At 43.0% G+C, this 14,965-nt stretch overlaps 1 protein-coding gene across 8 annotated transcripts in view; it reads right to left on the minus strand.

Annotated features, from left to right (window-relative positions):
• The window catches only part of MTSS1 (MTSS I-BAR domain containing 1), a 250,529-nt gene that overhangs the window by 29,001 nt on the left and 206,563 nt on the right, over positions 1–14,965 (minus strand). For all 8 annotated transcript variants that reach the window (XM_077493314.1, XM_077493311.1, XM_077493315.1 and 5 more), the window contains exons 7-9: positions 8,334–8,491; positions 5,920–6,027; positions 3,003–3,100 (exon numbers count right to left, since the gene is read on the minus strand). In XM_077493314.1, coding sequence (XP_077349440.1) covers positions 3,003–3,100; positions 5,920–6,027; positions 8,334–8,491 — 364 coding nt within the window. The remainder of the gene's footprint in view (positions 1–3,002; positions 3,101–5,919; positions 6,028–8,333; positions 8,492–14,965) is intronic.

Consider the following 14,965-nt stretch of genomic DNA (forward strand, 5'->3'; position numbering starts at 1 on the left):
TTCCCTTTCTCCATTCTACAGATATCTATATCTTTCTTCTTTTTTTTTTTTTTTTTTTACTGGAGTTGCGTTTGTGCTTAAGATACAAAAAATGTAGGATACTGCATGTACAAGATCTGTATATATCTTGTCTATGGCTCATTCTCTGAATATATATATATATATATACATATACATACATATATACACACACACACAGTACATATATATATATATATATATATATATATATATATATATATATATATACAGTACATATGTACATGAACACTCAAATCACACAAGGTGGACACAAACTTGCTGGATTGTTCATGCTGCTGAAGTTCCTATAAACAAACTCCATAAGACATTGGGAGGGGAAGATGCACCTCTGGGAGAGACATGGGAAATACCTACCAGAATAATAACTGGGGGTTCAAAACCATTCAGTATTCAGGCCAAAGACAGCATGCTATTAAAACTGTTTCAGAGATCCAAAACAGTTTTCCGGATGGTGAATGCAAGGACATTAATTCATTCATTACACACAGGGGTCTGTGTAACAAGCAGGCAGATTCTTCTTATGTACATCTGTCAGTCTCTACAAAGACTAAATAATTCATAATGAAAGACTTCAAGGTGAACTCTAGGAATTTTGTAAAAAAAATACTCGATTCCCCCCGCCCCAATTCCAGGGGTTACCTGCTCATAAAGTGCTGGAAAACCTTTGTCGATCAGCGGCTGCAGCCAATCGAACGCAGCTGCTGATCAGTGTATTCCGGCAGAGTCCTGCTGTCAGAGGGGATTCCTCCATCCACCTCGCTTGTGTAGACGGAGGAATCTGTCTGTTTTTCATTCGGCATGCTGGCTCAAGGAAAAAAAAAAAAACACCCGTCAGCTTTAGCTTATCCTTTTTCTCCAGCAGGATTCCACCACTCCGACCGTTCCCTGAACCTCTTCCTTTTGGCACTCCATCCGGCAGTTATACTCTGATGTCATCACATACAGTGCAGGGCCAATAGACTTGCATTGTACATGAGGATGACGAGGGCTGCCCACAAGTTAGGAGTCAGAGAGAAAGGAGAGTTCTGAAAGAGTGCTAGAGTGAGGAATAAGGCAAGTATTAGAGATCATCTCTCTACCCCCAGACCTAATGAGCAGTCAACCACATGAAAATAGAAGGGAGGTTGAATGACTGCATGGGTATTTTTTTTTATTTATTTTTTTATTTTAATTCCCAGAGATAAGCTTTAAAGAGTAACTCCACTCACAATAAACAATTCATTCCCCTGTTTGGGCTTCTATGCACATCAGAACCACAGCAGGGGAAACACCTCTCACCAGTACAGGACAGGCGAACCATATTATTTTGGTTTGCCTTTTCCACATATTTTTTAATGCAGAATGCGCCAATGGCAGGGCATTTGTGTGTCTTGTACAATCTACTGGATTCTGCATAAGGAAATATATGGAGATCTCAGGCTGATCCCAGCATCAGTATTTTGCTGTGTGGTTAATATTCATGTGGGGGAGGAGATGGGCATACGTAATATGTTTTAGAGCACCAGGCCCTGCACTGCATATCAGCTGCTAAGGAAAGTGTGGAAATGAGGACCAGTTCTATTTAGGTTATTTCAATAAAGCATAATTTTTCCATTAGACCCAAGTTGGTCTTTAAATGTATGATACGTTTTAATATTCTGCACACTATAGTACAGGAGTTTACATACGAACACATGTAATACACTATATAGCCAAAAGCATGAGGACTCCTGGCCATAACGCCTATAAGGGCTGGTTAACATTTAATTACAAAACCATGGGCGTGGATATGGGGTGTTGCATGCAACCCCCCCACCGCCACCTTTGGGGCTATACCACCCTCCACCTTTGGGGCTATACCACCTTACAAGCTTCTAGTATGGTTTTCCACAAAATATTGAGTGTGTGTGTGTGTGTGTGAACTTTTACCCATTCAGCCAAAGCAGGATTTGCAAGGTCAAGCAATGATGTTGACTGAGAAGACCTGGCTCATAATTGGATTTATCCCAGAGGTGTTCAGTGAGGTTGAGGTCGGCGCTCAGTGCAGGCCACTCGAGTTCCTCCACACCAAAACTCACCAAACCATGTCTGCATGTTGCTGGCTTTCTAGAGGGGCACAGGTACACTGGATCAAAAGGACTTTCCAAAAGTATTATCATCAGGTTGGAAGTGGACAGGTGTCTAAAATGTCTTTGCATGCTGTACCATTAACACTATCCTTCACTGGAAGCACCTGAACTCAATCATTTCTCCACATACTTTTGGCCATATGGTGTACCTACTATTGGGTAAGGTAGCCATTACTGGTCTGTTGGGGGTCAGATAACATCAGTAATAAGACCTCATGAACACTGGCCATTTTTTCTGTTGCTCCTAGGGGCATCTGTCATTTTTTTCCCCTACCTCTATACACCCCAGCATGTTATCCTATGTGTCCAAGCACACATAAGGGTTTAGAGGCAGAAAGGAAAAAACCCACAGCCAGCACGTCCAGGAGCAGCAGAGTTTTGGCAGGAAAAAACCCTTGACATGCCTAAACGTGCATAAAATGCGCCTGAGCGCTAGCCACAATTAGCACTAGAGTGTAAACTCATTTTAAAAGGCTAGGAAAATAATTATTCTGCCCAATGAAATGAATGCCCAAGCACTTGACGTGTCTAAACACATTGCACGAGTTTACAAGCATCTAATGTTTTTATGCCAAAACTCTGCTGCCAGGAGGGAAGGAGTCTAGGTGAGACAGCAAACCATCCTGTGTGCATGAGGCCTACGAGACAGCAAACCGTCCTGTGTGCATGAGGCTTACGAGACAGCAAACTGTCCTGTGTGCATGAGGCCTACACGCTGCAAAATAGATGTCTGTCTTCGAGGACTAAAATAAGAATATTTCTTTTAAAAGAGCATGTGGGGGGTTTCTACTGGGCCTCAGTTGCTGTCTTGGACAAATGTTTTCCATATAGGTGGTGTAGACAAGGACTTACCTGCAGACGCTGGACTTGCGAGACATGGTGGTGCTGGGAGAAGATGGAGGGGTCTGATAAGACCAGTTATAGTCCGAGCCCTTCAAATCATGGATCACCTATTTAAAGAACAGAGATCAAAGAGAATGTCAGGCCTACAGGAGGAACACCATCTGTAGGCAACAGGTGGGTTAATGTAAGATTCTGAATATCATGGTGGTTGTGCTTCATGTACATCGTATTTATTACTAGATGGGTTTTATGCAATAATGTTGCTGTTTTTAAACATGATGAATACATTTTTGGATTGTTTTAACAGTTGTTATAGGTCTTCAAGTGCCTGAAAAAAAATCCCAACCAACACTAGATCTGTTTTCATTATACAGATAGGAATATGGAACTGCTTTATCAATCCGTGTGCACTGGTATTTTCAAAATTCGGAATAAATCAGTCTAAAATCAAGACCAGAAGCTAGACTTGTGCCTGAATACATTGTTGCGAAATGTTTTTACTTCTCATCCTTTCAGCCAGTCTTCATATTACCTCCCCACCTTACAAAACAACCATGACTTCACGTCTCATTCTCATCCTATATTTGAATAGTGAAGGAACAATAGCACATTGGTGGGATCAACTTTTCTGTTCTCTTTTCTCCAATCATTGAGTTCCCTTTGTTAGACAGACAGCACTACACATTGCAGCAGGATTAAGGCATACACAATTGAAACACACATCACTGTTGTCGGAGTTGCATTCTTCAGGGTAAGACTTGGGCATCAGAGATCACATGAGCTCACACAGTTGTAACTTATGCCCCATACACATGGTTGGAAATTCCGACGGGAAAAAGTCAGATCGGATTATGTTGTTGGAAAATCCGATCGTGTGTGGGCTCTATCAGACTTTTTCCGTCAGAATTTCCGATGGAAAAAGTTTGAGGGCTGGATCTAAAATTTTCCGACAACAAAATCCGATCAGACTTTTTCCAATCGTGTATAGAGAATTCCGATGCACAAAGTGCCACGCATGCTCAGAAAAAATTTTGGAGATGAAAGCTATTGGCTACTGGCCTCTACGTAGTCCTGTCGTACGCTTTGTACATCACCTTGTTCCGAACTATATGATTTTCCGACAACTTAGTGCGACCGTGTGTATGCAACACAAGTTTCGTGCAAAATCCATCAGAAAAATTTGACGGATTTTGTAGTCGGAATGTCCGACCGTGTGTATGGGGCATTAGTCAGATATTTGACAATTATTGACTATGTGGTCCAACATGTGTTTGAATGAAACCTCCACTTGCCATCTTGACACTGGAGACTATGGGGTTTATTTACTAAAGGCAAATCCACTGTGTACTACAAGTGCAATCAGAAGTGCAGTCACTGTAGATCTGAGGGGGACACGCAAGGGAAATAAAAAATAGCATTTCATGCTTGCACGTGATTGGATGATAAAAATTAGCAAAGCTTCCCCTCATTTCAGATATTCCCCTCAGATCTAGAGCAACTGCACTTCCAAGTGCACTTGTAGTGCACAATGGATCTGCCTTTAGTAAATCAACCCTTATGACTAGATTTTAAAGTTTACATATCGAAATTGCACCTTCTGACATCAGGGTTGACATTATTCCCTCTACTGACACTAGAAGTATATAATACAATAAAATCTGCATTTAGCTCTAATGTAGCCACATATTGCAAGGTAAAAAACTAAATAAAAAAAACACCAGCCTTATTTTTCTTTTAAATACAATTTTTAAAAGTATATATATAAAAAATATTTAAAGTTAAAATCAAAGTAGTATTTTTAATAATGGAGCTGTAGCTGACAGATACACTATTAAATAGAAGGCACTGTGGATGCACATTGCAGTCTGAAGGTGGCAGTGTTCATCTGGAAGATGAAGACTTTCATACCTGACAGCGAAGCCTTCAGTTTATATCTGATCACTATTTCAGGGCTGACACTGACCACATGATCAGGAAGAACTGTGATTGGCACCCGGGACTGAGAGCCAGCAGCCGCACAAAGTGTCAGCTTCAAGCTCTCAAAGGATTGGGGTATGTTTATTAGCTCGTCCTTGGTGGGGAATCCAGTTAGGAATTGGTTTGGACATGTTCCTGCTAGGATCTGAACCCACATGTTTGAGCCTGCCACCTGTACGGGGCCAATCATCTGCAATGGAGGCATTCCCAGGCCTGAATGTATACAAGGGCTGTGTATCTCATTGTGGTTTGATTTGTCCTTTCCGGTTCCCTGTTCTGTAGGCCATGGGACATGACTTATGACTCATAACCAGGATGGTCTGTTGACCCGTGTTAACTCATGATAATGCATCTTAAAAGGTCATTGACTTGTATAACCATATATATATATATATATATATATATATATATATATATATATATATTTCTATACAAATACATCATTTACTAACTACTCCCCCCCTCCCTCTTTTGATTGGTAAGCTGAACATATATGAGCTGTATACGCACCTAATAAAAGCAGACATTTTACGAATGTACAACCTGCCTCTCGTTTCATTTGGTGTCTCCAGATATCTGAGGGCCCTGTTGGTGTACCTATAGACGGGTGGTCGTCCAGAAGACCTACCATTTCATTTCACATATCAACTAGATTTTCTCCGAACTGCACCGGAAAGGAGATATCTGACCGTCCACAGGAATATGAATCACCTTTTCTTTCTCCACCGATAAATAAGACCTTATGGGTTCTGGAAACAATGCTATGAAAGTCCAGCAATGCTGATAATCTGGTTTTCCCTGTATATTGTACTGCATACAGAATGCCTGCCTTCTCTCTAAATCTTCAAAACAGACCAGTAACCACCTTTTACTCCTTCTGTAATGAAGCTCAACTTCTAAAGCGGTCATATTACAGCATATGATATACCTGGTCATCTCTTATACCAACCTGCTCACTGGCTGAAGGAAGTTTGTGGGGATCCATGGTGAGAGTCTTCAGGTCTTCAGATATTGTCTGTAAATGGGTGATCTCCCCCAGCATGGAGATTTCCTCTTCCTGTGGAAGGAGAGGACAGCATGTCAGCATCAGAATAAAGACAAGGTGTTACATATGAATCTAGATAGATGGATTTTAATCAGAGCAGGTCTATGCTCATTTGTTAGTCATTGTAAACCATTGTTTTAAAATAACAAACATGTCATACTCAACACCTGCTCTGTGTAATGGTTTTGCACAAAGCAACCCCAATCAGGTGCCCCACCAGCGCTCCTGTTTCCACCTCTCTATTGTTTACCCACAATAGGAAGCCGCTTCCTATGAGGGCACCTTTGCAGCCTTGATCCCAAGCCACACTGCCTGCTTCTATAGACATAGACAAGCAAGGCTTGGCCCCACTTTCTGCTACCTGGTCGCAGGATGTGATTGACATTAGTTCCCGCTGCTGCCTCTGAGCCAATGAGGAGGGAGAGGGCAGAGAGAGCAGGAACAGTCCTGGATCGGGTTTGGGCTCAGGTAAGTATGGGGGAACTGCACGCAGAAGGTTTTTTTTTACCTTAATGCGGAGAATGCATTAAGGTAAGAAAAACAAACAAAAAAAAAACCTACCTTTAGAACCACTTTTATGTAATCTACTGCATTAACAGTTTTGTTGGAATGAATAAAGATGAAACGTATCTTTTCTAGAGAAATGTTGCACTTGGCTCCTTTTGGTGCTGGTCAAGGCTGGGCATTTAATTACATGGCATTTGCTAAAGGGGAGGACTCAAGAATTCAAACTAAAATCTGTTCCTCCCTTTAACAAGGCCAATATGTCATCTAGCCAGCACTGGAGGGAGACCGAGCATCATTTCTTCCAACCCTTTGGTTATGCAGAGGATTATAAATACCAGGTAGTCTATTAAAGGGGAAGTATGGCCAAAGCTCTTTCAGCCATACTTCTCCAGTGGCTCCTAGGAGTTCTTTTATTTCTGCATTCTCATTACCCAGAATCAGCCAACAGCAGGCTAAAGCCATGACTGACGTCAGAGCAAATCCAGGCTCTGCAGGAATCCCAACAATAATGTCGGATCCACTCAGATGCCTGACCGGCAGCTGGCTCAACCTCTCTGTGCGTCACTGCGAGCCTGAGCCAGCCACTCTCCCGCCCCTCCATAGTCTGGCGCTCCCGCTCTGAGTGGAGAGCTGTGACTGATCTAAAAACGGAGCAATCAGTGGTCTTTGATTGTTCCGTTTTCTGTGTAGGAGTGAGGAGGGACACCCAACAAGAGAGCCTGGCTATGCCTGCCCTTCCTGCCCAACTCCTAAATTCATAGAAGCCATACTACAGCTTCTATGAATGAAATGTGATCTATAAATGGAGGTGGCAGACCTATCAATCATGTGCCCCTCCTCTATTTATAGGTCCAGTTTCATTCAGATGTTGTAGTGTATGGCTTCTTTGAATGGAGGAGATGGGTAGAAAGGGTGGGCATAGTCGGGCTCTCTTGATGAGTGCCTTTGATAGCTCTTCAGTTGTATTAACCCCTACTTCACCAGAAGATGACATCACTGTGGGTGGGATTGACATGGACAGAGGATAATTTTTACTAACAGAAGATACATCAGCACAAGAGACACATGCTATAGACTAAGTTATGTCCCTTGTGCTGATTTTTCTGTTTTTCTCTTTTTGCTACACTATAAAGACAGCTAAAGAAGACAAATGAATGCAGCTTGGGACTCATTAACACATCATATTATGTATTTTTATCACAAGCAGAGTAAATAACTGAATGTGAAAAGGTATCAGCATCTTCCAGCCCATGTGTAGCAGAGCTCGGATTGGGAGAAGGAGAAGGAGAAGCAGCACAAAGTCAGCCAGGTGTACTGTAGCGCTCATATGCCAACTATAAGCTATCTGAGCTAAGAGAGGAGAGAGCAGGGTGACGAAGAGAGGAGCTCATTAGTCTGCTGCTTCTCCTTTCACTGGCCAATCAGAGGCTGGGGGGGGGGGGGGATGTAGAAGACCTGCAAGTGTTGCAGAGAAAAATCAGGTCTCCTGCCCCGCTAGACAGCACTTTGTAACTCTTAGGACTGGATGGACAGAAATACAAACCGCTTCCATATACTGTAGGTATTTCATCTGTGTGTTTAGCCGTGTGCTTGGAGTTCAGATTGGAACCTCTCAGTAGAAAGGGATAAAAAGAAAAAAAAAAATCTCATCCAAAATAATATACAAGCCGGCACACTATTGTTTTATTCTATTCATTTTTAAAAAGGGTCATATGACAGAAGACATCTCCTCTCGGTTCTGCACTCATGAATGGAAGAAATAGAATTACATGGTGCCTGTGTACATAAATTCCAACATGAGGAGGACTTACGATGACAGGCCGCAGCATGGAGATAAAGGAGCAGAAGCGGCTGCGCTCTTCGATCAGGGCTTTCCTCACCGCCTGCTTCTCCGTTTCTTCCAGTAATAAGTATTTATCATTGACATCCTGCAAGGCGCTGTCCAGCTGGGGCTGAATGTCTCCTCTCCCTGCAAAAAAACAATTAAAGCTCTAAAGTCGGCCATAGATGATAGCTGCACTTAGAAGGGAAGGTGTGACTCAAACATCCAAAGATTTTATTTTATGAGATATTTCCATAAATGTGCCTGCTAGGTACACCAAGCGGTGCTTATGTCAATGGGGGGTGGGAGTGGTGGAGACAACAGGCAGCCCTATGGACAGCCTCATTTCAGAGAAAGCAACATCTTAACCATAACTTTAAAGCCTTGAGTATGCTTTTAAATGTCGACAGCTGCTGTCTTGTCAAGTACATGTTCTCATAATGCCTCCCAACTCCCGAGTGTGCATAACCTTTAAGGTAACAGTAGAAATGATTATGGTTATTGAAAGCTCACACTTCCCACTAAATTGCTAGACAAGGTCAGCCAGCTCCTAACCGCTGTACGATTTCTGTTTAAAAGGAAAATATCATATTTTTTAAAGTGTTTCTAAAAGGTAGAACTTTTTTTTTTACCCTAATGAATTGTATGCATTAGGGTAAAATAAATAAATAAAAACTTTCTGTATACCACAGAATCATCAGCAAGGCAACCCTAGGCAGGAGCCTGTGGTTTACATAGGGCCCAATTACAACCTTCACACGCTTATTCTTATTCAGGATTTAGATAGAACCAATAGTTTGCATAGTGCTTATGCAAACTGTGCTTATGCAAAGGGAGACAATACAGTTACAATAAAAAACAAGACAACACGGTTAGGGGGGCCCCGATCATGAGACTTTACCGTCTAAAAGGGAACGAGAAGTGATGCAAACAGGGGTAGGATAGGTTGGTTAGAAGAGACACGTTTTCAGGGAAAGCCTACAAACCTAAAAGGAGATAGAGTAGGAGATAGCTGGACTGATAAGGGTAGGGGGTTCCAGAGAATGGGAGAGGCTCTGGAGAAGACCTCAACAGGAGCATGGTAGGAGGTGATGAGGTAGCTAGAGAGTAGGAGGTCTTGTGAAGTGTGAAGCAGTTGATATTTTGAGGTGAACTTGGTGATGTAGCTGGGGGCAGAGTTGTTGATGGCTTTGTATGTTAAAATTTAGAATTTTATTCGTTGGACGATAGGAATCCAGTGGAGAGTGGCAGACACTGAGCATTTGGAAATATGTATAATTCCGGTAGCAGTTAGACTGAAGGGGGATAGCCCTCAATAGAGGTTGGCCAATGAGGAAGGGGTTGCAGTAGTCAAGGGGAAAGATAACGAGTGAACTTGTAGCTTGGTGGTGGTGTTGGTTAGGAAGGGGTGTATTTTGGAAATGTTACAGAGGTTAAGGTGGCAAATTCGGATAGAAATTTGATGTGGAGCTGAAAGGAGAGGTTGGAGTCTGGGGATATCCCAAATGGTCAAAGCTTCACCCTTGCCAGGCACTGCACAATGGAAGGTGCACGTGTATGCGGTTGGTATTAGATTGAGTGGGCCATTGCAGAACAGACCATGCAAATGGGTGGATTTGGGCCTATTGTAATTCATATTAATGTAATGTCTATCATAGAGGGGGGTTGTGGCAAATCTTTGGCCTTAATTGAACTCTGCACTGTATTTTCCCTTTAAAGCACACATTGCATCCCATAGTTTGAATCCTTGTCACTTAAGCTCCCTTCTCAAACATTATACAACTCAAACATGACAGATAAAGAGCGTCTGACACTTTCTAAATGTACTCTCCCAGAATGCTTTGCAAGTCTTTTCCCGTCACTCTATAAAATGAAAAATGGCAATCAGCTTGAAGGTGTAAATCCCTTAGGATCAATTATCCTAAGCTTCGATTGCCTTTTCAGAGGCTAAGCCAAGCTATTCCAATTTGCAAGAGGCTTCCTCTATGATATGTATCTTGCATCCGCAAGAGACAATTGGATGGATTAAAGATTGTGTAAAATTGGACATAGACAAGCACTGGAAGGATTTTTAATTGCTCATCGGGGTCTCTTATTTGATGTCCTGTAAATAGAAAACATTTTCTTCACATAGCTGAGTGGAATTGATCTTCTCAGAACTGAAGAGAACAGAGATACAATTCTGATCCTAGTAGAAGGCATATTCCTATACACAGCTGACATTCTAAATCCTGCTGAAGGACCTTGCAGGTGGTCTGCTGTAGTCCAAAAGCTGGCCACAGATGGCTCCGATTTCAGCTAAAATTCAAGCCGTGGATGGCCCTGAAGACACCACTTGACTCATCAAAATTGATTTAGAAACCAACTGAGCCAGGTGTAAAATTATTGGTTGAACACTGCATCAGATGCAGTCACTATTTGGCTATACCGTTATATTTATGAAGTCGCGGGTGCCATGGATACTTGAACACAATAGCCAGCAGCGAAGATTCCTTCCCCCATGCTGTTAGGGTGGATGGGGGAATAGATTTTCCTGTACGGGCTGAACAAGACCTGAACAAGAGCAATGGGATTGTGTAACATGGCTGGTTGGATGTTTCTTCCTTCCAGGTCCACCACTACCCTCCAATGTGTGCCTCTGCAATATCAATTAAGTTGTTTTATTGACCACACTGACTAGGTAACAGAACATTATTGCTGGAGATGTTTGCATACTGTACAAGACCCCTGGAAGCCAAGACACATGCTATCAGTTGAAAGAACCAAGGGACTCATGTTCAGGCAAAGCCAGCAGGCCTTCTGCAGCCAATGATCTCAATGGAACTTTAACTGTTCTTTCCCTTTTCGTGTGGTCTACCTAGGACCTCGGCATCATCAGTGCAACAAATACAATGTTATAATAAGCTGCAGGTCTTATGTCAATCACTCTACTGTCTTTCTCAGCTTTCATTTTATTATGGTGTGCAGGCATTGTGTTTGTCAACCTCATTTAAAATTAAGGTAAGGTAAATATGTCTTTAAAAACAAAAAAAATTACAACTGCACATACAATGGTAGGGGTGCAATGGATCAAAAAACTCACGGATCGGATCGTTCCTTGGAACAGAGTCACGGATCGGATCATTTTTCGGATCAGCAAATAATTGAATTTGCAAAAACCTGTGAAAATTCCACCACCATATAGTCCCCACTGTTATAGCCACAATCTCCCCCACTGTAGTACTGGTGGGGTTAAGGCAGCGTACTGGCGGGGTTAAGGCAGCGTACTGGCGGGGTTAAGGCAGCGTACCGGCAGGGTTATGGCAGCGTACCGGCAGGGTTATGGCAGCGTACCGGCAGGGTTATGGCAGCGTACCGGCAGGGTTATGGCAGCGTACCGGCAGGGTTATGGCAGCGTACCGGCAGGGTTATGGCAGCGTACCGGCAGGGTTATGGCAGCGTACCGGCAGGGTTATGGCAGCGTTCCCGGCAGGGTTATGGCAGCGTACCGGCAGGGTTATGGCAGAGTACCGGCAGGGTTATGGCAGAGTACCGGCAGGGTTATGGCAGAGTACCGGCAGGGTTATGGCAGAGTACCGGCAGGGTTATGGCAGAGTACCGGCAGGGTTATGGCAGAGTACCGGCAGGGTTATGGCAGAGTATCGGCAGGGTTATGGCAGAGTATCGGCAGGGTTATGGCAGAGTATCGGCAGGGTTATGGCAGAGTATCGGCAGGGTTATGGCAGAGTATCGGCAGGGTTATGGCAGAGTATCGGCAGGGTATGGAGGAATGGCTGTCACAGAGCAGCGCTGTGGGCACTACAGATCCAGCGAAACAACGCTGCTGACACCGATCTCTCCCCTTCACTGTACAGATCAGTACACAGAGGGGAGGGAGGAGGAAGGTCATGACATGACGCCGGTTTGTTTACAAGTGATCGCTCTGTCATTTGACACAGCAATCACACTGTAAACGGCCTGGGTGTAGAAATATGGGCGCCGCTTCGAAAGCTAGGCTGAAGCCATGGCCTTTCCTAAGGCCGAGGCCGCAAAGCGCTCCACGGCGCGTGCCGATCCGGGCGGGGTGACCCATTCGGATCACGGATCGGTGACAATCCGTTGCAACCCTATACAATGGATATAAAAAGTCTACACACCCCTGTTAAAATGGTTTCTGTGAGGTAAAAAAAAAAAAAAGCAAAGTAAAAATAACAAACTAAAAAATGTGGTTGCATAAGTGTGCACACCCTCTTATAACTGTAGCTGTGTTCAGAATTAAGCAATCACATTCAAACTGGTGTTAAATAGGAATCAGGACACACCTGCCATCATTTAAAGTGCCTTTGATTAACCCCAAATGAAGGTCAGCTGTTCTAGTAGGTCTTTCCTGACATTTTCTTAGTCGCAATCTACAGCAAAAGCCATGGTCCGCAGAGCTTCCAAAGCATCAGAGGAAACTCATTGTTAAAAGGTATCAGTCAGAAGAAGGGTACAAAAGAATTTGCAAGGCATTAGATATACCATAGAACACAGTGAAGAAAGTCATCAAGTGGAGAAAATATGGCACAACACGAACATTAACATTACTAACGTCCCTCCAAAATTGATGGAAAAAAAACGAGAAGAAAATTGGTCAGGGAGACTGCAAAGAGGCCTAAAGCAACATTAAAGGAGCTCCAGGAATATCTGGCAAGTATTGGCTGTGTGGTACATGTGACTTCAATCTCCCATATTCTTTACATGTCTGGGCTATAAGGCAGAGTGGCAAGATGGAAGCCTTTTCTTACGAAGAAAAACATCGAAGCCTGGCTAAAACATTTGGGAAAATGTGTTATAATCTGAAAAAAACCAAGGTTGAACTTTTTGGCCATAATTCCAAAAGAGATCTTTGATGCAAAAACAACACTGCACATCACCAAAAGAACACCATACCCACCGTGAAGCTTGGTGGTGGCAGCATCATTCTTTGGGGCTGTTTTTCTTCAGCTGGAACGGGGGCCTTAGTCAAGGTAGAGGGAATTATGAACAGTTCCAAATATCAGTCAATATTGGCACAAAACCTTCAGGCTTCTGCTAGAAAGTTGAACATGAAGAGGAACTTCATCTTTCAGCAAGACAAAGACCAAAAGCATACAACCAAATCAAAGGAATGGCTTCACCTGAAGAAGATTCAAGTTCTGGAATGACCCATCGAGAGCCCAAACCTGAATCCCATTGAAAATCTGTGGGGTGATCTGAAGAGGGCTGTGCACAGGAGATGCCCTCACACTCTGACAGATTGGGAGTGTTTTTGCAAAGAAGAGTGGACAAATATTGGCAAGTCATGATGTGCCATGCTGATAGACTCATACCTAAAAAGACAGAGTGCTGTAATGAAATCAAAAGGTACTTCGCCCCATTATCACATCTCCATGAGAAACAGCAGATGCCGTTGTGGGCCACCATTGATCTAGCGGACTCTCACACGATACCGCTGGCCTCCCCCCTTGGCTCTCCAGAACCCACATCCAGGTAACATCGGCCCATGTCTGGCCCACTCACTCCGGATGTGAGACTCGATTAAGTATTCCGCAAACCTGATTTCCCTGCATCTCCCATTACTCCGTCTTCTTCATTGCCCACCATTTCCCCCTGGCTGCGATAACCCGTTGCAATTCGTGTGGTGGCCCGAGAACGGCTTTGTGGATATTCACTCCATGTTTACCCCCACTAAGATTATCCCATTTGCATCCTTACAATCCTCCCATGACATCCCCCTTAGGGAGCACTACAGCTACATGCAAATCCGACACTTCCTTCAACAATTTATTAAATCTCGACCAACCCCCTACACATTAACCCCTTTTGAGAGCGTTTGCAGATCACGGCCCCAGTCCTCTGGTTTAATCTCTATATGGGGCAGGGTTGCCATTGCAACCCCTGATGTTACACATTAGTAGTTGGGGGTCTATGGTAAAAACATCTGAACTATGAGGTTTTAGTGCCAAACAAAGCAAATGTAAACAAGTCTTTACTGTCTTGAGCCCCCTATAAGCTTTCCTTTACACTAATGTGCTGCAATTTGGCTGCGTTGCAGAAGCAGTGCGAGTTAGCTGTGCTTTGCACATGATGTGTCCACTACTATTTTTGTAAGTTCTTGTTGATCTGTATATTCAATAAAATCCTTTGTACAAGAAATCAAAAGGTACTTCAACAAATTATGAGTTCATGGGTGTGCACACATTTTATGTTTACTTCCCTCCACCTAAACGATTTCAGTTTGTTGTGCTGAGTTGTACAGTTTATAGGTCACATTAAAAAGGTGGAAAAAGTCCTGAAATTTATTTACATCACAGAAAACTGAAATGTTAACGGGGTGTGTAGACTTTTTATATCCACTGTATATCAGTTAAAAAAAAGGCCTTACATTATATTTCAATCAATACATCCAAGAACGAATATATAGATTCTAAGACGGACTTGTGCAGGAAGTATATTGTTATACTGAAAATGTGTAATAAAGATTTCTATTCTTGTTTTTAGGGTTTAGATTTTTTAAAGGTTTTTTTTTTTTTGGGGAAAAAAATAAATAAAACCCAATAAATTGCAGAGCTAATATTGGCAGTTCTTTCAGACGCAGTCTGTTCAGATGGCGGCTTTGTG

This window comes from Lithobates pipiens, unplaced genomic scaffold, assembly GCF_037356315.1.
Source record: "Lithobates pipiens isolate NorthernLeopardFrog02 unplaced genomic scaffold, aLitPip1_a1.2 Scaffold_19, whole genome shotgun sequence".
In the NCBI taxonomy this organism is placed as follows: domain Eukaryota; kingdom Metazoa; phylum Chordata; class Amphibia; order Anura; family Ranidae; genus Lithobates; species Lithobates pipiens.